Raw genomic sequence first — 25,519 nt, 5'->3', positions numbered from 1 at the left:
GAAAAACCTCTCATCTGGCAAGAGCCTCCAGGCCACGTGCGCCTCCTGGACAGCGCGTGGTTTGAGTTTCACGCGGCGCGCTCTCTCATTGGTCAACGGTCGCGACTTCAGCGGCTGGGGGCGGGGCGTGGGCAGAGGGTGGTCGTGGGCGGGGTAGGGGTGGGGGGGGCAGTGGGGGAAGGGGGGAGAAAGTAGGCGGAACCGGATCACGAACGGACCAATGGGTGACGAGCGCATCCTCGCTGGGCCACGCCCACCGTTCGAATCGCCAACGGATGACGTCACCGCTAAAAATAACGACTCCGCATTCAGCAGTAGTTGCCGCCTCGGCTGAAGCGGAACGCCGCCTCGCTACCTCCCCCCCCTCAACTAAATTACTTAAACATTTATACCGTAACATTGTTTAGATTTACACTGCGTTGTTGTTGTCGTCGTCGTTGCTTCGAACGCCCTTGGTGATGAGGCGAGAAGGTGAGTTCGAGAGTTGCGTGTCGGCGTTCGGACGCCGCTGAGGTGGGCGAGTAAAGTTAATTGGCGGTAAAAAAAAGAGTTTTGGATGTTCGCGAAAGTTGCGATTCGTGTCGCGATTCGTTTATTTATTTAGTCGGCCGTGTTTTAAGAGTGAAACAAAGCGTCGTATTCACGCGGGTTACTCATAAATAAAGTTTAATTAGTTTTTAACAGTTGCGTACGTTAAAGGCGAGGCCTGCACCGCAGCCCGCGATCGCCTGAACGATGTAGTTTGAATGAACGTGTTTGTAAATTACAAATGTATCGTTAATTATTACGGAATTAACTTCCGGCAATTACCGCGCCTATTGATTACGTTAAAAACTTCACCCGCCTCCCCCCCCCCCCAAAGGCCGCCAACAGCAGTCACCCAATGTGGTTCATGGATCCCGCCATACGACTGTGGAATGGTCATCGTTGGTGGCTCTGCATGGGGGATTGAGCGGGAAAGCTCTTGGCTGAGCTTCTTGAGGTTGTTGAAGGCGGGGGGCGATGAAGCCGTTAAGGGAGATTAACATCTCGCCTCTGGGCGAGTGTAACTCAACATCGAAATGGATGAGAATCTGTTGAATCTCATTGCATCCATTGAGAGTCATTTGTCAATCCACTGCTGCGGTCAGTCTTGGAGGTTGACATACTTCACCACTTGGGTCAATGGGGGTGGTGGGGAGGCCAGAGGCCAGGTATGGTTCAGATGTCACTCGCCCGCCACTTCTCTTAGTCGTGGCCGGGAATAATCTCATTCAAACGTAGCCTTGTTTAAAAGTGTCTTGAAGTAAATCAACATTGAATGAGCACCATTGTATTACGTACGTGTATAACCGCTGTCTTTACCCAGCGATACCCTCTAACGCCAATGACCAAACCGACCAGAATGCCTGTGATGTTTTCAAATTTGAAAAGCCAAGCAGGTTTTAGCCTGTCCTAGTGCTTGGTACGACCGACCACTATGTAAATAGATCGTTATAATAGGCAGCCCGTGGGGTCTACGTGGTGAGAATCGGTGGTTCGTGCCCGCGGCAGCCGTTGTACTTTGGAACCCGTTCGACTTAACGAAAGGAGCCTCGGGAACGGAACCCCGTTCGTGAGCCGAGGACTGCCTGCCCCGTGCTTATATGGACGCTCGTCCGTTTCCTTAAACACCACACTGAATCACTTCACCACGCTGAATCACTTCACCACACTGAATCAATTAACGACCCGCAACGGCGTGGATAGAAGGACCCCCCCCTCATCGCAGTGGATCGATACGCAAGGATGGGGTGGTGGGGGTGTGCACGTGCAAAGTTAAATATTGACAAAACCAACACCGCCTTGCTACCGTGTTGTTTACCTTGCGAGGAAAACAATGTATAAACAGCGGCATGTGATTCGTAGCGCCTCTGTGATAGCCCTTCATAAGAAAGGCGTTAATTCAAATGTACGAATTTTTTTTCATGCGTAGTTATTGCCTTGTGTTGTTAACCCTGTGTTTCACTCTTACACTAAGGTGTTGTATTTGTTCAGGTGCATTAAACAGCGTGGATAGCACAAACTCACGTAGCTTCCTATTTACATTATTGTTAATTCACGGGGTGTTTCACTTAAGTTGTTGAATTAAACTGGCCGCTGTTTTAATATTAACAAAAATATGATTCCGAATGATGGTATTTCATAATTTTTAAACATTTCGCCCGGAGGTCGCAAAGTGCTATACATAGCTAAAAACAGAAATACGCTTTTTTCAGAAAAAGAGTAACACAACCCTAATTAAGAACGCAGGCTAGTGATGACACAACACGCAAAGGACTGCTCGTTTCAGTTGCTGTGTGTTCTGGGCCGTTCCACGCGGCCACCCGAGTTAGAAATTACGGTAATGATGAACAAAATACGTAAAGTGTCTACCAAGCACATCGTGACGTCGCTAGAGTAACTTTTTTGTTTGAATGATGTCGGTATATTGACGTCACTACAATTATTTTTAAACTAAACTTTTCCCCATCTTAATGTAGCATTATTGGTGTTTTCGTAGCCAGTCCGGTGGCAGTTAGTTAATACTCTTTATCCACGTGACGGCCTAGGTGAATACAAGATTAGACGTATTCCATTTTCTCCCAGATTATAAGATGTCCCGTGAAATAAATCGCATCCTAAACGTGTGCCTGCTATCAATAAAGTTATAGAAATCTAATGTCTCACGCACACCTACCAGACTACACTTAAGATTGTATTATAAAACATCTAATTCTTCCATACTCTGTGGGCACTCAGTCGGGTAGTGCCATCTGTTTTAGGAAACAATCACTGGCTGCCACAGTTGTGTTGCGTAACAAGTCACGGTGTCTTCACTTTTCCACAAGCATCCTGTGCGGTCCTTGCCTTCATTGGTGGCCCTGAACCAGTATCAAACTTGCAAGTCCACATTCCTGTTGGGTCCGTAAAGCAGACATCGATAACGGTCCACCGATTCATCGACCAAAATCACTTATTATGCTCATGATACGCGCATCAAATTGTGCGTGTTAAGATGTTATTTTTTTTATTTGTACATGTGTAGTTTCACCCTCAAGCCTTCAGCCACTAGATGCAAAGTATGCTTGGCATTGATAAAAAAAACGTCTTAAATAACATGGCAACCCTGAAATGTAACGTTGATCAAATCACATGGTGCAAATCATCCATCACACGCCTCGAGTAAGATGAGCACCTCCTGGTGCGGCCGTACCACTTGGTTGAAAGGAGTGACTCTCCTTAGGCGAGATTGTCCCCCCTTCCCGTCATAGGAATGTGGAATTTTCCCCAGTGCCTCAGGTCCACCAGTGCTAATGAACGCAGCCTCGCACCTATTTGAATAATGTTTTACGAACCACGAGCCCTTCTAACTTTAGTCATTTTGTTGTCACTCTCTTGCTTGCAGTCATGCCCAGCTTCCACGTCGGCACGCGATGCCTTGTAATGGCGCTCGTGTCGAAGCCGTGGCAACCCAGGCTCAATCTGCTGGAGCTGCCGGAGGATGTGCTCATGTGCATCTTCAGCTACCTGCCCGTCACCGACCTGCTTGCTTTCCAGGCCGTGAGTACGGTCCCCTCCCTGCCCCGCGTGACCACTGATTGATGTGCTCCTGTGGCCAGCCGTGTTAATTTAATCCGCCTTGCACTCCTGGGATGATAACATGTAGAATTGTATTAATTATTTTTATTTGGGTATTATGTAGTCGTTAAATGCTGACTGCTAACTTTTAATTTTAACAACGATGGAAGTTTTCAGCCTTGAGTAATCAGGAGGTGGGGGTGGCTGCCATTTTTAAAGGGGCCCGAGTAATCGACCACCCAAAAAAATGTTCTACAATTTTAAGTCAATTGATTAATTTTCCCAGCGCTCGTTATCTCTCCGGCTGGGTGTTACGGTTAAATTATCCCGGTGTGGTGTGCCGCTTGGTGTGCAGGCCCATCCACAGCTGCGGCACCTGGTGGAGAGCCATCCCAGCGTGTGGGCCAATCTCTCCTTCCAAGGGGTGTGGCCGTGTCCAGACACCATTCAGCTTTTCCAGCGGTGAGTGGCGACACACACCCACCCACCCAACCATTTCTTAAGGCTACGATCCACTGTGGCAATTTTATGGCAATCATCGCCAGCTATGGTTGACACAGTATTTATTCTTGGACATGTGCGAAAAAGAGCTTAATAGCTCATCGGATTCTTCAAGTATAAATACATATTCTGATCCTCATTTCCTCATTGTAAAACAAAACATTTTTTTAATATAAACAAATCTGATCGCATTTCCTCTCTAACTTCCAATCGGATTGCATACTGTTCAAGCTCTCTTAAATTGAAAGAAATGGCTGCCCCAAGTTTTGGTACGAGTGGATGTGGAAGAGATGGCGTCGTGTGATGGTGTGGTGTCATGTGATGTTGTGGAATGGTTGTGTATTTGTGTGATGTGTGATGGTATGGTATGGTGTGTAAAGATAGTGTAGTGGTGTGGAGATATGGTGGGTGTTAGTGTGGTGTGATGGCGCGTGGTGTTTTGGTGTGATCATGTGCTTTGATGGTGTGGTGTGATGGGTCAAGATGCGCATGATGGGACTGACCTATTTCAGAAGATTAATTTCAGCTACGCACTACTGTGATGGGCTCAAGAGAATTCTGCCACTCAATTGTGTTGCCTGCCAAGTTTCCAAAGACGCTCGTGGTTAATGTGTTGCTGGTGTTGTTTGCCGTCAACGATTGCCGACGTGGATCCTTGCCTCTGCAGCGTCGATGTATCTGTGCCTTCTTAAACCTATCAGCTGGACATGTAAGAGGGTAGGCTTGTGATCCAGAGATTAGTTGGCGGCAGGAGATGGTGGATCGTGTAGAGGGTTGGGAAACTCCCAAACCCGCTGGGTTGAGGTGGCCGAGATATGACCGAACATAAAGTTGGGTTGTGAACCCCCGTTTTTGTAGAGCAATGATTCTGCATCCACACGCACCCGATGCAGACCCTTCCACTCCCGTTGCGTGTTGTTGTACCTGGTACGGCCTGAATAAACGGCACGTCTACACGACCATTATGCAAATGAAGCTGGAATTACCCGGATGTGACGTCAAGAATAGGGATGGCAGCCATTGCTTACAAAATGAAACGTGTTTTGCTGATGTTGTGATGGCGGTTGTGCGCAAACACAATTCGCACACAAACAACTACATATTCATCAATAACGCTGCCTTACAGGAAAATATATAACAGGCTATATTTTGGACACTAGCCCTTATAAGGTGTGCTTGCAGCAGTGAGTGCTAATACAATTATCCAGGTTAGATTGTATTATGCCTCAAATATAAGTTTTTAGTGGTTAAATCAATGCCTATTGTTAATTTTTCACAAATTTGATGGATTTCGGCGATTTCAAGTGAAGTAACAAAATCAGCAAATGTTTATTGAAAAATATGTACAAAAATGTACAACAGGGAACTGACGCAACCACTAAAAACACAAATTTTGACTTAACTTTCGTGACTGCAGGAATTCATATTCTTTGGTTCTTTCAGTAAAGTCACGTAGATAGAAAAATAAGAAAAAAATAAAGTGAATAAAAATAATACAAAATAAAAATGAAGAACACTAAAAACATTTGACGTGTAATTATAGCTGTACATGTCACCTGTATACTTGCATTCAAGACAACGCTATTACATAATCCATTGCGTCACGTTCTGGTAAGATTCGGGCTGTATTTGAGGGTAGCCCGACTCTGAAGTCGGCCGTCCAGCGTGGCTCCACACCGGCTGGTCCAGCTACAGCCCCAGAATGTGATAGTGTGGCCATCTCAGACCCAGAAAGTTTCAAGTTTCATTTATTAGGTATAGCCCTGTGAGCCATGCGGCTCTTGAGTCGGGTGCAACCGCAACAAACAAAATATGAACACAGAACATCCCAAAGCGACGACGCGTAACAGAAACTTCCTGGAATAAACCAGCAAATATCCCCCCCCCAAAAAAAGTATTAAAACGCTGTGTGAAAAAATCACAATGTGGTGCAAGCCAACAACAACAACCATAAAACAATTTAGATTGACCATATGTTTTTAAAATCACTAAAATAAAGCTAGTTTCAGAAGGGCCTGAAACCAGCCAGCTTTTAAACACGCGTGTGCTATGCAGCGTCAGTTTTAACTCCCTCGTACCTGGTGGGGTTTTTTTCCACCAAATTTTCTTCCCAGATGCAAAGCACTCTTTAACGTGGACTTGTCCAACTTTGTCATTCTTGCAGGACCCTCTTCTTATTCAGAACCTTGAGTGGCAGATCATTTTAGTACTCCTTATACTCTTGCATGCAGTCTGTGTTGTGAATACTGAAGTGAATATTGATTTTGAAAAAATGTTTTTACATCGTGGATGTTTAATATTCAAGACTCCTACAACCTGACCAATGTCAACTTTTTTAGGGTTAAGTAATTAATGGTTTAACCTCCTTTCATGGTTCATGGTTGCTTCATGGCAATTGTTAGATATTTCAGTGGTTTTTGATTTTGTGTGCCTGGTGTTTGTATTCCTGTTGCGTTGTGCAGGGCGTCCAACTGTGGAAACTTTGAGGCATCCGTGAAACTTGCCCTGGCCTACCTCTACAATGAAGGCAGTGAGTGCCACTCAAAGTTCTGTAGGCACCAACGTTACATTTCGCGTGGGTGTAACGAACAGGTCATTATGCACATTGTGTAATAGCAGTGGAGGTCCTCTTAGCCACATTGATTTGGGAGGTACTGTTTGCAGATGGTATTAACAACTATCCATGGGAAATCTCCTGTGTAAGTATGGATGACCGGAGCGATAGGCTGCTGCTTCAGGTTGACTCCTTTTTCGCGGAACGGCTGTAGATAGCAGCAGTTGTGATTTAAAGTTTTGGACAGATTACTCCTCTGTCTGTGAAATGGCCATGTATAATAGGTGCAATCTGTCCTATGGCTAAAGGGAGTTTCTGCATATAGTTTCTGGCCACGGATAACAGGCACTATGGATAATAAGTATTGCAGATAATAGCGGTCGACTGTAGTTTACGGAAAGCCTGCAGCCAATCTGTATTTTGTGCCCACCACAATGGCACAATCGAATAATGAAGCTGGATTCATGGTAGGCAGTGAAACGGTGAACCGTTACATACCTAGCAAGTTTGTAGGGGACATCGTAAACATTGCAGTGGTACCGTTTGATTTTTGTTTTTATTGATGAAACCCAAAACGGATTAAACATCCGTTTTAGTTATCACTTCCTTCTATCAAATATTTTCAAGTCCTAATTTCCTGTTGCACGACCGTGACGCTAAACACGTTTAGCAAGAACTAAAGCTGTCAAGTGAAACGTTTGCAAGAGAGGAATCTTGTTTGTGTGTGTGGCGGTGGCGTGTCGCAGTAGCGGTGGCGGAGGAGAGCCGGCCAGAGCGCAACGGGCGCAAGGCAGCGCACTACTTCAGCCGCGCCGAGCACCTGAGCTGCGGCAACGTCGGCATGGCGGTGCCCTTCGTGTGGATCTTCATCCGCCCGCCGTGGTCCATGAGCGGGGCGTGCTGCAAAGCTGTTGTCTTCGATAGCCTCAAGACGGAGTGCGAGCTGGCAAAGGTGAGGGGTTTGGAACTTGCCCACGATGAGACCCAGCCAGTGACATTCGAATGCAGATAAAGAAAATGCGGTCGTGATCTCTCGTGACGGAGGTCCAATATCCTCTCACAGTATATTGTAAAAGTTTTTGCTGGCTGCCTGGCCACGCGTCACTCAGCACACTTTGCGACTGGCTGGATGCCATGCACCACCCAGTCCGCAGAAGGAAGGGGGCGTGCGGGTAACCCATCACGCGGGTGGAGGAGCGCGGTGGGGGTGGACACAGAGGGGAAGCGCGGGGGTGGGGCTGGGGACGCACCGGGGAGGGGTGCGTGAGGAGGGGTGTGCCAGTGGTGGGGGGGGGGGTGACTGGGTTGATCTGTGGGTTGTCGCCCGCGAGAGAGGGGTCCTGAGGGTTGTCACCAGTGAAAGAGGGGCAAGTTGGGGGCGGGGTAGAACCATTGTCCAACGACGGGTACATTTCACATCATATACTATATTGTAGTTTGGTCTATCAGTTTGGCTGGCTAATGGGATGGAGGGACGGTGGATGGTAACGTCCAAGGACGTGCACGTTGCTAGTGTGTGTCTGTTAAATGACATCCTGTGCTATTAAGTGTCTTTACTACGCACGGTGCCGTTGGCAGATCTTTACTGTTCCCTCGCAAGTGAACAGTTTTTAAATGCAAACAGTCGACGGTGTAATAAGGTAAAGTCAGGTTCACTAATGGGGATTTTTCAAGCATTTTGGAACACATGAAAGGCATTGTATGAGTTTTACTTTTTTACGACCAAGTTAAACCCCGTATTTATCCAATTTCAGTATGATGCTTTTACTTGTATGAATAAGTTGAGGATGATTTCACAGTGGTCATGACACTAATGTCTTTACCGTTGTCTTGCAGACCGGTGGTGCTCGTCTGCTGTACTGCCTAGGAAAGGTTCTGGGATTTTTTGATGTAAGTACTTTGTTTGCAGTGTTGATTTTGTCCGATAAGAACTCTAGACTCGATGTTGAGGGAAACATTCTAGACATTTTCAACGCCATGCACTTTTCATTAAGTGCCCTGTTTGTGAAGCAATATTTCCATACGTCTTTTATGCTTCTGATGCAACTTTTGATAGTATTCCAGCACGTTTGCTGCTGGCGTTGGACACGTTAAATCTGCCTTTCTTTCGGCGATCCATCACTCGAACCTGCGTACGCTTGCTGGGCATGCATAAGACACCCGTATGCCTCTCTTCCAGGATGAAGAGAAGAGAAGCGAGGCGTTGCGGCTGTTTGATGCGTCCGCACAGCAAGGCTCTGTGCTCAGCGCCTATCTCACGTGGAAGTCGAGGCATCGTTCAGTGGTAGGCCACAACTTTTCTTCATTTGCCAGTGGTTTTTCGTGATCTATACATGTTCGTGTTTGCAGGATGGCGAAGTGAGATGTAGTAATCACTTGCAATCTGCCTGCCTCGCCTTAGTAGAAATGTGGATATTTGTGTGTATCTATGTATTATGAGCTTGTTTCCCACGTTTATTTATTTAGAAGCGGGGAAAAAGGAAAGCTAATACATTGGCGGTCTGGATGATTTCATGTCTCTACATATCAAGCTGATTGTTAAGACCTTGAGGGTAACACTATTCTGACATGATTTGGGCAGGTGTAATATTCGAGGGTTGTTTTTCAATCAAAAGTTATTTTTTAATTCCCTTTCTCGGTTTCACTAACCAGCCCGTTGCATTTGTTTCTATTCCAGGCCTCGGACCCAGGCCGACTGCTGCAGAATCTTCGAAGGCTCAGGGAGTTTTCGGACCGTGGCTGCTGGGAGGCACAGGTGTGTGCACTAGTGGCGAGGCGCTTTCAGCGATCGTCGTTTGCAGATGTTCTACGGATAACATCTAGAACTGCGTATTCACTGTACAGCAGAACCCCAGTAATTCACAACTCGCTCAATTCTTGACTCCCCCCCCCCTGTCAGTGTGCGATGAGGCTTTGCGAAGGGAAATATTTTTTTACACCTTTTCAAACGTAGCTCTATAGGGAAGAACAACGCTGCCGAGAGACGGTGAAACTCCAGATTGTTTAACGTCGCACGGCCTAGCCATGCAGACTTCACCTGGTTGCCAAGGGGATTGTGCGTTTGTTGGACTTGGATATCAAGTCACAAAAATGCAAACAAATACATATGGCAGATGTTCTGCATTTGTCCGTATGGAAAATGTGGGAAACTTGCTATAATCAGCAATTTGTTTGCATATTTTTTTTAACTTGGAGAGTATTCTCTCCCATATCAAAGCGGATTATCTGAGTTGTGCCCAATTGTCCTTCCCCACCCAGTTACATTCTCACTGTTTGAATTGATCACATTGTTTCCATCACAGGAACGCAAGCCAATTGCATTATACACACACGTCTAAAATAATTAATTTGCGTGCATGCCTAATTGGATGCGTGCATACCAAGCTTCGCAATAATCGTTTTTTAAACAACGCATCCATGACATGCCTTAGAGGGGTTACCCACCGTCCCATACAAAACCACAACTTGCGCGGTCTCCCCAGGTCTCGTTGGCGGTGGCCCTGGCACAGGCGTGCACGGGCGGGTGGCTCATGGACCCCGAGGTGCCTGCGGCGCACCACTCGGTGCTGCGCTTCTTCCAGTCGTCGTCGCCGACGCAGACCCACCGCCTCTACCGGGTGCAGAAAGGCATGAACGAGAACATGAGGTGTGCGAGCTCCCCCCCCCCCTCATCACCCACACGCCAGCGCGGCATTGCCGCCACCTCCACTCGCCCGCCCCTCCCCCAAGTGGCGACAAGCCGCGTCCTGCCGGCAAAGTGGGCATCTTAAGTGCCGGCGTGGTTGCTGTGCCACCCCCCCCCCCCCCCGCATTGTTCTCCGGAGCGAGAGTCATTTTGTTGATGGGAAAGGGTGGCCGCTGGCTGCGAGAGGCTTTGCGGTTTTTGTGCGGGTGGATGGGGAAAGCGGCTGCCTCCAAGTCCTTTGGTCGGAGCAGATGTTGGTACGACCAAATGTATCAGTAAAGTCACGTAGAAGGGAAATAATAAAATAATAAAAATAAAACATTTAATAATTCTCACGACATTTCGGCCACAATGCAAGCAGCCGTCCTCAGGTAAAGACCAGGTCTGACAGACGCTGTCTCCCCGACAGACCTGGTCTTCACCTGAGGACGGCTGCTTGCGTTGTGGCCGAAACGTCGTGAGAATTATTTTATTATGTTTTATTTTAATTATCTTATTATTTCCCTTCTACGTGACTTTGCCGAAAGAACCGAGAAGATGAATCCCTGCAGTCACGAAAGCTTTAAATCGAAATTCAAATATATCAGATTTATTTAAATGGCTAATAACAGTGCCTTATTTGATAACCCACTCATTTACAATGTGTTTGTTTATAATCGCACTTCACTGTTATTGGTCACGTAAAGAAATTGCAGCCACCAACTGAAATATCTGATCTCGGCGCATGGGGCTCTCGATGCGAGTTTAACCGTGCGAGCTCAAGTCGGCGGGACGCTGATGCCAGCACCGGCGTCGTGCAGCTGCTTTTAATGAAACGTAAATATAAGTTATTTATTATCGAGTAGTGAGTGCTGGAGATTTAACAATCTTTCCTTTCCACGATTTTGAGAGCATTGTCACAATTTGAATCGCGAATCAATTGTTTTGTTGTCCTTGTGAAGCTTGGAGTCTGCATTGGCTGCAGGGTTTCAGTTACCCAGTCACACCATACATACATGAATCGGAAATGTTTTCGCACAACTGTGTGTGTGTCATAATGATGGTAAGAATCTATTTTTAATTGACAAATAGTTACATGGGGTTGTCTGATGGGTTTTCGGGTTCTACTTCATGTTGGGCAAGATGTCCAATGTCTTCTGAGGAACTTCAGTTTTTCTTCAGTTCTCTGGCAACTTCTTTAGTTCTTCATTGCCTGAAGAAGCTCCGCACATGGCGGGAAACGGGCGTCATCCTGTACGCCACGCGGCACAAACCGACGGCACATCAGAGCTACAAAGCACAACTGCGAAATCCGACGTGATTGGTCACAACCCTATTAAGGGCCCTCTCCTGCAGACCGATTGGTCATGCTTTGGCGTAGAGGTTGGGCACTTATCTCTCGCCGGGTGATCGACGAGTGATCGCCGCTTGTTGACGGCTGCGGGGGTTCGCCGCAGGTACCTGCTAATCGACTGGCTGGCGGAGGTGGTGACCACCAAGGAGCTGTCGAGTGCGTGCCTGCACACGACGGTGCAGTGCCTCGATCGATACCTGCTGCAACGGCCGGTCGAGCGCTCAAAATTGCAGCTGCTGGGCATCGCGTGCATGGTCATCTGTTCACGGTGAGCGCGAGCGTGTGACGGACCGGTGAAACCCTCTGTGTGGGATCTCACACGCTGCCTCAAGGGCGAGGCTCGGGCCGTAGCTCTTGGATGGTCACCGTTTGTCCTTAAAAAAGCTCCTTTGAGGTGGGGAGGGAGGGCGGTTTGGGGGGAGGGGGTGGGGAAGTTTTCTTTATCCAAACTTGTGGCCTATTCCTCTGAAGAAGTGCTTAAATTTGGGATGGTTGTTATGCTGTTCTGTTGAGACCTAATTAGGGTGAATTTAATTGTTCATAAAACAACTTCCCAAATAAATTGTGTATAGCCCTGGGCGATTGCATCTTTTAAAATGTATATCCACAGGCAACGTGATTGTGTGAGCCAGCGAAGAAGTGATGGGGCATGGGTACACAAGCGTGGCAGGCACGTTGACCGACTGCCGCTTGCGCCTCTGGTCGTGTTCGTGCAGGTTCTTGTCTCAGGATATCCTCACGATACGCGAAGGCGTGTGGCTGACGGACAACACGTACAAATACGAGGACATGGTGCGCATGATGGGTGAGATCATCGCCGTGCTACGGGGACGCATCGTGGTAAGTTCAGCGCGCAGTCGCCAATCCTGTACTCCGGCGAGATTAGAAATGGGAGCGGCACGTGTTTGATGCTGCTAATTGTGTTGGTACCAGATGACTCTCTAGGCTTGGATGTGTCGCGTGCCGTTAATCAACATTTGACGATGTTCTGTTTTCTGTAAAAGTCCCCAGGGAACTAAAAAAAATGTTGATGGATAAACTCTGTAAATCAGAATTCAAATAGTAACATTAATCGAGGCTATATGGTGCCAGGCTATCCCAGCACTCGTTATTGTTGTAGGGATTTCGTTTTCCTTTAATTTACCCGCCGTTAGTACCGCGAGGTCTGTGCACAGTGGCCTTTGTGGTTATGCCGGTGGGTGAGACGATCAGGCCGAGCGGGGCACTGTTGCCTGCGACGGGCGGTGATGGTTCCCCGGTCCGCAGCGCTACCGCTCGGCCGACACGACAACTGCGTGCTTGTGTGCGTGGGAGCGTCTTGTCGGTTAGAGGGAGGACTTTTTAATTGGAGCGCGATCTCAAGTCAGCTGTACAGGGACTCAAAAAAGGGGTGGCATTTAATTACATTTCCAAAGTTTGTCGAACCGTGCTGATTGAAGAACTTAACCTTGTAGTCCGAGTCTATAATACGTGGTATTCAGGGTGATATCTGAGTACATTTCCAGAGGTTTTTGGTTCATTTGTGAATTCATTCCAATACGGATACTTCATTGCAGACGGCCGGTTTACTTTCCGCAAACAATCGGGCCTGAGTTAGGCCTCATGAGATAACCTCCGAATGCTGTGTCGTTTTCTCTCGGTACTTGTGCGAGTCCACGGGGCCAAAACGTTCCGTGAAGGGGGGATGACCTTTGCGTGACTCGGGTAAACAACTTATCGCCTCGTACGTAATGCTCCCGGGGCGGCCGCTGTAATCACGCCAGCCGCAACTATCGCCTCGCTTCCTCCTTCACTCTCGGCGCCCGCCGGTCTGATCCCCCCGCTAATGGTGGCCTAATTTCCAGAGGCACGGCAAGGAGAGAGAGAGAGCTGCGTGCAGGCGAGGCGGCGTTGAGAGAGGAGGAAATCCAAATGTCGCGGAAACGATCGGTGGTGCTATGTGCGCCGCCGGCCCGTGTGTTGTTGAGCGGCTCGGTCGGAAGTGTGTGCGCCGAGCGCTTGCTCGCTGAGCTCACCCACGTTGTCCGCGGAGGGTTTTGGCAGCGTTTTAGTGGCATTTTAAATTAATTCAGCTGAGATGATTCGCCCTGTGACCGAATCTTCCGGCATGCACGTACGTTGAACTTCTTTCGCGCCGTACGTAGCCAACCGTGCTTATCGGACGGAGGTTCTCGACCGTGTCTGATCTCGGAAGCCAAGCACGTTTCAGCGTGGATAGTGCTTTGATATGTGACCGCCCTGCACAGCAGGTTAGTATAGGCTTTGGGGCTATCTGTTGGGCAATGTAGTAGCATCAATTGATGTTTTGTACTTCTAATCGCTATGCACTCAAATGTCTGCGTTTGATTCCTGGTCATGGCGAGCATCGGTAGACCAGTGATGTCTGAACTGTTGCCACCCAACCTGACCGCCACCAACGTGAACCGACCATTGTGGTGACGTACGGTCACATGACCTCATTGACTCGCACGGTGTCGGGGATGAAATCAGTCCAGCAGTCGAGTACCAAATGTGTTCAAGTGTAATCAATCAGCGCGGGGTTTCCACCTTGAGTGTTGCATTTTTCAGACGACATTGACAGAATATGTTACCACCTTGAAATCACATTGTGTTTTAAAGTTTAACAAAACAAGGTGGTTGTTTGCAACAAAAATAATAATTAAATATCCTTGGTTTGAAAAACAACGCCTGGAGTGGTTTTTAAATGGCATAGATTTTTTTTTGCGTGCAATTATTTTAAAGTAAACAAGCTCTCTTGTAAATGCTGCCAGGCTGCTCGTGTTTCCTGCCATTACAACAATTACCCTTGTTTGTGTTTATCTTCTTGGAGATAAGGCCATTGATGTAAGCCCAGCTTTGCAAACTCTGATGTAATCGCTATTACCCAACAGCACATTCTGCAGGGAATTGCAACATTAAGGAGTTTTTTTTTTCACGTAAAAAGTCCATTACAGGAACCTCTACCACATTAAGGTAATGTGTGCGCAGGGCTCATTAAAAAAATAGGACCTTTTCTGGAGATTTTGCTCGTTCTGCAGTGGGACAGACAGGTGGCAGCATTTCTCCTTTTAAACAGTTGATGATGATATGCTTGACGGGAGGTACAGATTCTTACGTTACAGAAAACCGACTGGATATCGGCCTGCAATGCACCTAATCGGCAGTAGAATTCTCACGGGTCTGGTTTGTATTTCTGTTTTGTGGCAAAAACGGCAGTAATTCTGATTTGTACTTCACGCACGAGCCCCACCGGTGGCGCCGTGCGTGCGTGCGTGGGGCTGCTTGTGGGTGACCGGGCGGGCGTCCGACGCTGCCCTCTCGCTTGTTGTTTCACACTGCCTCCCGTGCGTGCCTCTTGTTCCGGGCGTGGGGCGTTATCACCCTGCCTCCTTCTTGACGTAACGGCGCAGGATGTCGTGTTGTGCCTGAGCAGCTGGATTGCCGGCACTGCGATAAGCGCCACCTCCGGCTTCGCTCGCGAGGGCCTCCTTGTTTGTGTTCTTTTTTTTGGGTTTCGGGGAAAATTACCGACGGCTTCGTTTGAATGCCGTTTTTATATTTGCCGTTCGTTGGACCGCTAACGATGCGGCAGGACTTGTCTGCGCCCAAAAGGCGAAAGTGTGTCACGGTGATGTCCTATTAAGATCAACGGAATTTCCTGGTGTGATTTTTTTTTTCCGACCCACCTTTTAAAAGCCACACATTTTTCCAAAAGGATTTGTGTGTCCCTAAGTAGGTTTGGTATGCGGGTACAAGGACCGCACTGCACACGCAACATTTCTATCCCGTAGCGTTTTATTTTGGTTGCACCCATCGAGTCTTCGATGAGTCAACTGTTAAAATCCTCCTCTGGTATAGAGGAGCACAGTTATTTATCATTGCTTCACCGCCTCAACAAGGTTCACGCTAATTGAATGTGATGTGAATAATGCAACCATATTGGTAGTTCATCGGCGGTTAATTAAGAATTGATTATAATACACTCACGGTGCATGCATCAAATGATTGTGCATATTGGCATCGGTCATAGTAGTTTTGATGATATAGTTTTGTGTAAACAAAAATACAACTTGCTTGGTTATAACAGAGAAATATTACCTTGAATCGTTAACCTTAATCGTAATGACTAGTAGATTATTGAGATTTAATCATTAATTGATTGTTTTATTTCTCTTCCTCAGTGGCTTTGTATTATGCATTTATTGAGTGTCAGAGTTTGTTTTTCATGCGGGTTGTCGAGTAAGCCCTGGAGCAAATATGCCTCAATTGACGAGTGCCATGAAATGGCGCCACCTAGCGACAAAGGCTCGTGTTTTGGTGGCATGCCTCATAAATTGGCGGTGGGGCGAGTGCGTATAGGAGGTGGGGCTTGTGCATGTAGGAGGTGGGGCTTGTGCTTATTGGCGGTGGGGGCTAGTGTTGGGTTGACTGAATGTGGTGCTTTTGCCGCATGTTGCTTGGCAGGCCCCCATGGTGCTGGAGTACGTGCGCGTGCTGCTGGCGCTGGAACCTCTGGACCCGCGCGCGAGCTGCACGCTGAGCTACGTGTGCGAGCTGTCGCTGCTCTTCACCTCGGTGACGGCATACTCGCCCGCGCACCTCGCCGCCAGCGCCTTCCTGCTCACGCGCATCCTGCACCGGCACGGTGAGGAGGGATGAGCCGCCCGTTCTCGCACCGCGAGGCTTGCACCAACACACTGGCGCACTCCTTGCACGCTGGGAACATCGTACTGTGGCCTCCCACAGTGATAAGTACACGCACATATGCACGTGTCTTACAGGGTGTGATCACCTGCCACACCCTGTAACATACTTGGTGGTGCAAGTGCTGTTTGCGAGCGTCTTTTTGAGGCTAGCACAGCACATGAGGGAGTTGGTGACCATCACCTCGGCCACCATTTTCTCCCTAATGCTGATGCTTACACACTTCACTAGGTACTAATTTTAAGGCTGAGTCAACCTAGGAGAGGTCCAGGACCACTTCATATATTTGTCGCCAGCTCTTGGCTTTGGGAGGGAATCGAACTCGGGTTGCAAGGTTGGTAGCACAGTGCGCTAACCACTACACTCCATTTCCCCACTGACACACATACACAGCTTAGAATGTGTGATGTTTCTCCACAGTGACATGCAGACCCCCCATTAAATATACGTGCTGTTCTTCCACAGTGACGCACACAGGTGCTTACAGAGAAATATCACCGAGGGCTTTCACTGCTGTCTTCCCAGCCAATCTGCAGGGAACTAAAACCAAACGTGGCCTCGTTCTGTGTTCCCTCCGCAGCCGTTCTCTGGAGCAAGAAACTCGTTGACTTCACGGGGTTTTTGCTGGAAGACCTCATCCCTTGCACACTGCTGCTGCACAAACAGTGGTGAGTGGCGCCACCGCCGAGGTTTTTTGCGCTTGTACTGCGTAGCCCTCGGGATGTGCTTTTGTGCTCAATGTTGTTCGGTCTTCCTCGCAGCGGCTTTTGGCTGGCCATCGAACAAAGACGGTTACCGCATTGCACGCTCTTCCTTCCGATATTAGGAAGCCACTGGAGCTTACGCACTTTTAAATCCAGATTGAAAACTTTTTTTCAGTACTGCTTTTTGTGTTTAGTTTGTTCTTCCCCCGCATCTCCGATTATCACGGTTGGCTACGTACGGTGTGGAATAAGTTAAACATACAGTGCACATGATGTCCGATGTTGAGCTCCGTGTGCTGGGAGATTATTCAGGAACTTAACGGTGCAGCGTACGTTCTCCCTCCGTTGACGATGGTGTTTAATGTAGGCCAGCCGATCGATGTTGGCTGTCGACGTGGAGCGAAGTGTTGCACCATGTCACCGAACGACACGCGGGCATAACTCGAAAGGGCATCGATCAGAGTGGCGTGTGTTTGTCCGAGTGAACGGAGGCGGTGTTTTTCACTCCGCGGTGAAATTCGCCTGCTGCAGCTGCTGACGCAGTCCTTTTTATCCTCCCCCCTCCTCCAGCTTCCTGGACGAGGTTCCCAAGGACCACAGGGAGGTGTCGCTCGTCGCTGTGAGGCAGAGGTTCTCCGACGATCGTTTCCAGCGAGTGAGCGAGGACAAGGTGAGAGCCGCCTCCCGTTTGTTACCCCTCGTCCGTTAATTCCATCTGTGTAGCGTCCCTGTTGGTTGGCCGTGTAACGGTTTGTCAACGCATGCGACGGACGCATCGAATTGCACGTGACGCAAGCGATAATTATTGATGATAGTTGGTAATTCCATGCGCACTTGGCATTGCGGCAAAGCGCGCATGGAGATTGTTGCAAATGAAATTGACGAATGCTCTTTTTTTGGGTCCGTTATCAAACTTTTGCGCGTTCTAACTGGCGTGCGGCGCCGTGCTCTTGCAGGTGCTGGACTACTCGGAGCTGTGCGCCGTGCTCGGCGTGAGGGCGGAGCCGCTCTGCCTGCTCCTGCCGAGCGTCTCCGCGCGGACTACCGAGTCCCTGCCCTTCCTCACCTCCCCCCCCCAGCGCAAACCCAAGAGGTGAACGTCACTTTTGGGAGAGAGATTCCCAGCAGACAGCAGCTCGCCACGGTGGCTGTGACACGTTGACGACCTTGCCCGGCGGACAGGAGGAGGTCATGGGTTCGATCCCGACCCTGACGCCTGTACATTTGGAAGTTTGCGTGTCTCTCTCTCTCTCTCACTATGGTTGCGTAGATTTTTCTCCGGGTCCTCCGGTTTTTCCATCCACACGTAGAAACATGCTTTTAGATTAATCAGCTGCTATTAATTTCCACATGATAAGCCACCTCACTAGGCTATCATTTGTGATAGCCAGGTTGCTTCTGATGAAGAGCATTATAGCTCAGTGGGCCTCACCTGGTACGATCATAGTTTTAGTTTATTATTACGGTTACTGTATAGGTTGGCCCTGGTAGTTCTCGGATGCGTTTTCCGGTTGTACCGTGCGATGTTCGGCCTGATGTCGGAAACGAGGCGTGGTAACAACCTGTAAACACGCCGGAGAGCGCCTTCACAAAGTGGACGTTGCAGATTGCTTGGTCCAATTATGTCGGCCGGGAGAGAATTTTTTCACTACATTGGCTTAAAGTCGTTACATTTATTGACAGCTACTTGTAAATGTTTCCACTGCCAGATCGAGGTCAACCGATGCTGTCGTTGAAGGCCAACCCACACTTGTCAGAGATTACTAGAAGCTAAATGTATATTTTTCCGTGTGAGTTTTTGTTGTTGCTATCCTTGAATCGGTCTTCACAGTTTAAAATCATCGATTAACCACAATCCGATGTGGGTATCGGTTTGTAGGCACGCTAATTGTGAACCTTGAATGTGTGTTGCCTTTTCGTCGTCAATGTCTTCATCGTTGGAAATGCTTAACGTCAAACTATATTCTTGGTTCTTTCGGTAAAGTCACGTAGACGCCCTTTACGCAGCAGTGGATTGACAAAGGAGCAGTTACACGTGGACACATTTTCCTTTTAAGCGCATTCCTCGGTTAGTTTCACACACACCGACAACGACCGCAGATCAACGACGGGGGGGAGGGGGGGGGGGCGTGAGTGTAAAGCACACGCACGGACACAGCTTTCGTGGTCGGGGCTCGCGACTCGAAACGGCCGCGTCTCGTTGTCTTTGCGGCAGGCGCCGAGAGGACTCTGAGCGCGAGAGCCTGGCCGCGACGCCCATCATGGAGCTGTCGTACCACGCCGAGGAGGAGGAGGGCGGTGGCGCCGAGTGGCCCGACGCGGGAGGCGAGCACAACGTGAACGTGGGATTCGACGACGACGATGCCCTGTCCACGCTGTGCGATGACGGTGAGACGGCACACCGGCGACGTGGGCCAAAACTGTCGTCCTGTACAAGCAGGTTTTCTACGTGGGGGGGAGGGGGCTGCTTGTGATGGACAGAATGACCCCCTGACCCTGCGGATTAAATGAGTCACAGACGGTTAATATTTTACAATGTAACGCGGTTTTATTTCAAATGAGTTGAGCAACTTTCCATGTTTACAAAACGGAAATGTTTCTCTTGAAACGCCAATTTCTGGTGTCGTTTTCTGTGATTAGGGCATTCTTTTCTTTACATCGGTGACCAGATTGTAGCCGTCTGCGAATGTAATGGTTTTCCATCACATTTAGCTGATTTAAAGTTAAATGTATTCACTGCATCCCGAATGTAGTTATTTGCCAAACTAAAGAGAACATGTACATTTTTAACCTACGTGTTTGTGTGTAGATCAGGATTTTTTGAAAGGACGTTGGCATTTTAATCTATTTTGTAGATTTTTGTGTTGTTACACTTTCTTCAAACAATGGATCTCGCTTGAATTCAAACAATTGAATCGTAAACCCATGAACAACTGTGCTCTGCTGCCTCTTCGTTTCAGCCGACCAGTGCTTCTTGGACGGGTCGATCAGTTCGGAGACGACGGATGTGCTGTCCAACGCCTTCTTGCTGCCCAGCGACTGCAGTAACATGGACGTAGACGACGACGACGATGATGACGACGACGACGACGAGGAGGAGACGGAGAACGTCTGCGAATCCCGTCACCTCTCGGAGGCTTGCGGCTTCCCGTTTGACGACACGGCGGCGCGCCCAGAGTGGGGAGCTTCCCGCCACTCTGAATGCTCCGCGCCTGGTGCGAGCACGCCCCCGTGGCTGCCGCCGCCGCCGCTGCCGCAGTGGCCATCGATGGCCGCCACGACCGCCCTCGGCCGCCCCCCCCCGTGCCCCTCGGACTCGATCTCCGATCCGTCGGGACGGAGCCGCGTCGCGGCGGTCGTCCCGGCGAACCCCGACGGCCCCTTCGCCTTCAGGACCATTTTGTGCAACAGCGGCCAAGGGGGCGGTGGGGAAGCGAGGCGCGGTGGCGAGCACAGGCAGCGGGCAAAGAGGAAGAACACGACAAACCACCTCGGGGTGGAGAACGCTGACGTTGCTTCCTAGCACGCGGAGGCGGGAGCGCCATGCCGGCGACGCGTAAACCAAAATTGTGTTGATGGTGTGTGTGCGTGCGTGTGCGCGTTTTCGATTAAATGAAAGTGCATTCAAAATAGTACAAGAGGCTGGCAGGAAACTTCACCTGGATTCGGAGAGCGTGACCTGTTTACAAATGTTTTTTTCTTTCTCAAAACCACCAGCGCGCACGTGTTTGGAAATCGTAGCTTTATTTTTTGTATGTATGTGCTCTGCGAGTCCAGTTGCATTTCATGTCATGCTGTTGGATAACTACATCTCAATAGGATCTGTTACGGCGCCAATGGTGTGCAAGCTAATGAGACCGCTGGTAGAATATCCAGTAGATCAGCACCTATAACCACTAAGTAAATTGACAGACTGCTTGCCTGCTCAGACCTGAAGATTTTTTTTTGCAACCGATGAAAAAAAAAAATTCAGAACCATTTTCCTTACACATTTACCGATCTTCATTTTTCTCATTGGAATTGAACGATTGGCACGTTTTTGCAAAGCCATTACGTTTTATTCCTCGACAAAAAACATCAACAGATCTGCACTGTGCCAATACTCAGGACAAACTTGTATGGGTGCAAGCGGTGGAGAGGGATATGGAGTCTTGCGTTTTGGGATGATAACACAATCTCAATGATCGTGTCTCCGGCTCCAGTTCTCGAACGTAGGGATCTGCCGAAGTTTACGATTAAACCTACTTGACGAAAGGGATGTGATGCTGTAACGCTTCAAATGGTTCAATGCGCTTGAAAATGTGAGCAAAATATGTAATGTGAACTATTAAACGTATTAAAGACTGCCCCTCCCCGAGAACATTGGGGATTTGAGCCATTGCTACTAATTGAAATAAATATATAGAGTGTACAGAAGTAAGAACTTAATCTGCAGAGCAATGCTGGTACCTCCTCCTGCACATGTTCCTGTCTTACAGATGAGCAAGGTTGAATTAATGGAGGTGCCTTTGCTGAGGTAGAGCCTAACTAACGTGTGTTGACCCTGTTGAAAGGGTAAGCTGAGAGCCTTCAACTAAGTGCCTTGAAATGATGAATCGTTTCCGTGTTTAACGGTCGAGGGGACGAAGTTGAATAATGTTGCGCTGCTCGGTAGGTCCGAGTGGCCACAATGGAAGTGCTACCTAGTGCCATTTGCATGAGGTTGAGCGAGTGACATTGCTGAAACCTTGCCACTCTTGAAGTTGCTTGGAGCTCTCATGTAAAGCATTGCATGTGTGCAATGAGAATTATGATGGTGTCTGCATCGGTGCAAGATGTCCATTTTCCAAAATGGTGTGTGTATATATATGGCCTCAACGTGCACGGAGCCTGGCACAAGCGTCGTGGTGACGCCACCGCCACTTTGTGGCGAATGGCGGCTGTTGTATATATGGGGTGCTGCGTTGGCCTTGGGCGCACCACTTCCTCTGGGCTTTTGTTTTCGGTTTGGAAAATAGTGTCATCTGGAGAAGTTAAGTCGTTTTTCTAATTTGAAAGTAACTTTTTTTGTTAACCTCTAAATATTCTCCCGATTGCATTTCGAGCTGGGTGAATGTTTAGCAAGATTTTTTTTTCCTCGCACAAAATCAATGCGTCCAATGTGTAATGTTACAATGTTGCATTCACCAAACCTGTGAAAGCATTTAATGGAATGGGCATGAGTCTCATGGGTGTTGCTGCTTGCGCTGGTAACGATGCCCTTGTTTTGGTATTTATGTTTTAGTATTTTTTTTTTACATGTCGAGTTTTTCAAGAAATGTTATTGTCTCCAGGTATTTAACATAGGCATCGATGTTCAAAGTCAATTTCCTTGTGACGTCCACAAAATAAAAAAGCACTGTTTGGTTTCTGTTTACTACTCGTGCTGTGAACAGCTGCTTCGGCTCAAGGACGATGGCCTCAGCAGTCACCGCAATCAGTCTGCCTAACAAGTAGACGTACACCGGGGAACCACGTGTGAGTCGGTCCGTGAACCCGGTGATTGGAAGTGCAAGTTTTATATACGATATTAAATGGGTGTATGTTATGAACTCTTGTTTTGAGCATCCTCGTATCGTGGTGACTCATTAAGTATTAACCCACACGCTGTCGTACTGGCAGGAAGTGCTCTGCTCTCTCTCAATGACTCAATCGTGTCACATCGCAAGGTGAAAATGTGCTTTGTCCGCATTGCTATATCAGCATTCGCTTGAAGATCACTTGCAAGTCCTAGAATGAGTTGTCCCCTTTTCGGCCTTGACTTTTGAACAACCCTTGTGAGTAAAATTTGGGGAATCCTGACTGAGCCTTTCATGGTTGTGCTGCCAAATGTATTGCGGTTTGAACTTTTTTTGTCGTGAATCTTGTCTGGCAGCTACACGCGGGTTAGTTGACAGCTGTGAATGAACTTGGTTGTGATGGGCCGTGCCTGCTGAGCAATTGTTTGGGGGTCGTCTCCCACCTCATTAGCCGTTGATGCGGCTGCAAAAGGAAACTACCTCTTTGTGTGGGGGTCTTCTGCGCAGAGGAACCTGTTTCAAGAGTGAAACTTTGTGAGGCGATTCTGCTTTCACAGTCGTGCACAAGCCCAACAACATGCCACCGGTTTGATGAAAAACATTCAATTGTCACATCTGGCTATGCGAACACTTTATTGTTTGGCATACCTAGATGATCTTACCCAAATTAAACCAGTTATGAATCTTTATAATTGGCCGTGAACACCTACGTGTGATATAAACAAACACGTAAAAAAATAGACATGTTTGTCCATAACGTCTTAAAAGTACAACTATTTAGTCGTTTGTGTTGTGGGCAATGGGCCATCTCCGTCGGACACTGAGGGGCCAGAGTGATAGTCGGGTCATGGTTAGAGTCTGCACTCTACACCATGGGGTCTGAACCTTAATTTAACATCAACAATTTTTCCTGATGAACAATTTTAAATTGGCATATGAATTGTTATCTCATTTTAGATATCGTCTAACAGACAAGCTTAACGGAAAATATTTCCACATACTAATTTGTATTCAAAGTTAAATTACAAAATGTTTCTGCTATATGGCATTCTAGGTAGTCATGTTGAACATGGTTTAGATAATTACAAGCATAATCAGTCATCCTTAACCCAATTATTATGAGCAAAGACTCAATTATTTATATGATAAGTGGGCCTAGGAGAGAGTCACAAAGTGGGTTATACTCGTGGATTTGTGAACCACACTGCAGCAGGGCTACCCACAATGCAAAGTGCCAGCAACATCATTGGCCCGTTTAAAAAACGTGAGAACGATGAGTTGCAGGAGCTTACGGGAGTCGTACAGCTTGAAACCTTCAGCTTGAAACGTTGATCATCGCAGATGTATTACAATGCGGTGGATTATGATGACCTGTTGGATAGTGAGTTCTGCGGTTTGCCGTGCTGTTAACTCTGTTTTGTCGGGAATGATGCCATATTCTCCTGTGAAATATACAATCGCCGAAACAGTCATGGCTGTTTTGGAGCAGGCCATGTGGTGGGTGTCTTGATATCGGCAACGTTTAGAAAGGCGCAGTGCTTGGGTAGAGAAGAGAACTGAAGGTGCCTTCCTGAATCGGTATTTAGGTGTTGGGGTGGCAGCACTCAACACGCTGTATGCTGAGACCCTCACCAGAACAAGCGGATTGAGGAACGAACTAAGTTTGGCTCCTCCAACGTTGCATTTTCTTCCAGTGCCGGGTTTTTATCGCGATGAATTTAACCGTGAACATTTGGGAAAGTAACAATGTGTCCTTGTTGATGGTGAATTCCGGATGAAATCACGCAATTACCTTTAGTGGCGTGTATGTAGCTTAATTTTATTACGTCTTTAACATTTCGCGTTAAATGCATTGCAGCATTATTTTTGGTGTTTCAGTATTGAAGGGAATGACTCCAAATCGGTTTAGAGATGTTTTAAGTACAAATTTTGCTGGTGATCAAGTATTAGTCTCAAAGAATTGAATGGCCGCTTTGTTTTGCCATTACAAAGAAATGAGAAGTGATTCTGATCAGTGATTACATGAATACAGTTTTATAAATTATCAGCACTTGTTTTTTCCAATGCTTGGTGCTTGATAGTTTCATGTGAACCCTACACGGTACGGTTGATTGTACGAATCACATTTTGTTGTAGATGCAGAAGCATAATTTGGGTGAAGATTGCGTCGCAAATGAAATTATACATTTATTAGACCCATTGCTGTTAGTTTCTGTTTTACCAAATTTGCGAGCAAACGGAGATTTCTCTCCTCCTTGCTCGGTTATCTTTCGAAAGGAACGAAAACATTTATTGGTCATGCTTTGCTCGATAGACAATGTTGCTTTTGGGAGGCAGCTTCGTGCACTCGTTTCTGCTGAGAGCATTTAAATGCAGTATTTATTGGGTGCTTGCAAGTGTCGGGGAGAGTGGCAAAGATATACAAAGCTTAGAATTAAAACGGTACTTATTTACCCCGGTGTAAATGTTATCTCAAACCACAACAGCGATAAATGTATCTTAAACATTGACTTTATTTTCCCATTGGACAACTGCCAGGGACTTAACTGAAGCTGCAAATGCCACTTGAACAAATGTTAATGTTTCACAATTGTTATTTGAGTCTCACCACTGGTGTTTGCCATATGGGGATGAATTACATCTTATGCAAAGCTTGAGAAAGAGCTGAAACAGCATGTTTACATGTTTAAATTACAAATGTATGATTTGAGTGTGTGATAATGCAGTTGAGGGCAGTGCTTGGTTGCGGACATGGGAAGTTTTATAGCCGAGTGTGTAATTTACCATAATATAGTTGTACTTTTAAAAGTACAATAAGTTGCAAGAGGAGAAAACATAAGTTGTTATTTGAAAAAACAGAACTGATGCAGAGGATAATAAAATCTAACTTAGTGCCTTTTTAAATGTCACGACGAAAATAAT

General features: G+C 47.5%; 1 protein-coding gene across 1 annotated transcript; it reads left to right on the top strand.

Moving 5' to 3' along the window:
- The first annotated feature begins 326 nt into the window (after nt 1-326).
- On the top strand, nt 327-25,519 carry CCNF (cyclin F). The gene is made up of 17 exons (XM_078872642.1): nt 327-471; nt 3,407-3,561; nt 3,935-4,041; nt 6,543-6,610; nt 7,381-7,586; nt 8,471-8,524; nt 8,814-8,918; nt 9,312-9,389; nt 10,117-10,280; nt 11,756-11,920; nt 12,369-12,492; nt 16,117-16,297; nt 16,937-17,024; nt 17,631-17,730; nt 18,017-18,153; nt 19,276-19,448; nt 20,021-25,519. Exons 1-17 carry the CDS (start codon nt 459-461, stop codon nt 20,581-20,583), a joined length of 2,481 nt encoding a protein of 826 aa, XP_078728768.1. The 5' UTR covers nt 327-458; the 3' UTR covers nt 20,584-25,519.

Source organism: Lampetra fluviatilis, chromosome 35 (assembly GCF_964198595.1).
Source record: "Lampetra fluviatilis chromosome 35, kcLamFluv1.1, whole genome shotgun sequence".
Taxonomy (NCBI): Eukaryota; Metazoa; Chordata; class Hyperoartia; order Petromyzontiformes; family Petromyzontidae; genus Lampetra; species Lampetra fluviatilis.
This window is presented reverse-complemented; position numbering and strand designations above follow the sequence as displayed.

Excerpts from the sequence above, each read along its gene's own strand:
- CCNF (XM_078872642.1), top strand. Across the intron at positions 8,919-9,311 it reads AGTCGAGGCATCGTTCAGTG|GCCTCGGACCCAGGCCGACT; the intron begins GTAGGCCACAAC and ends TTTCTATTCCAG. Across the intron at positions 19,449-20,020 it reads GTCCACGCTGTGCGATGACG|CCGACCAGTGCTTCTTGGAC; the intron begins GTGAGACGGCAC and ends TCTTCGTTTCAG.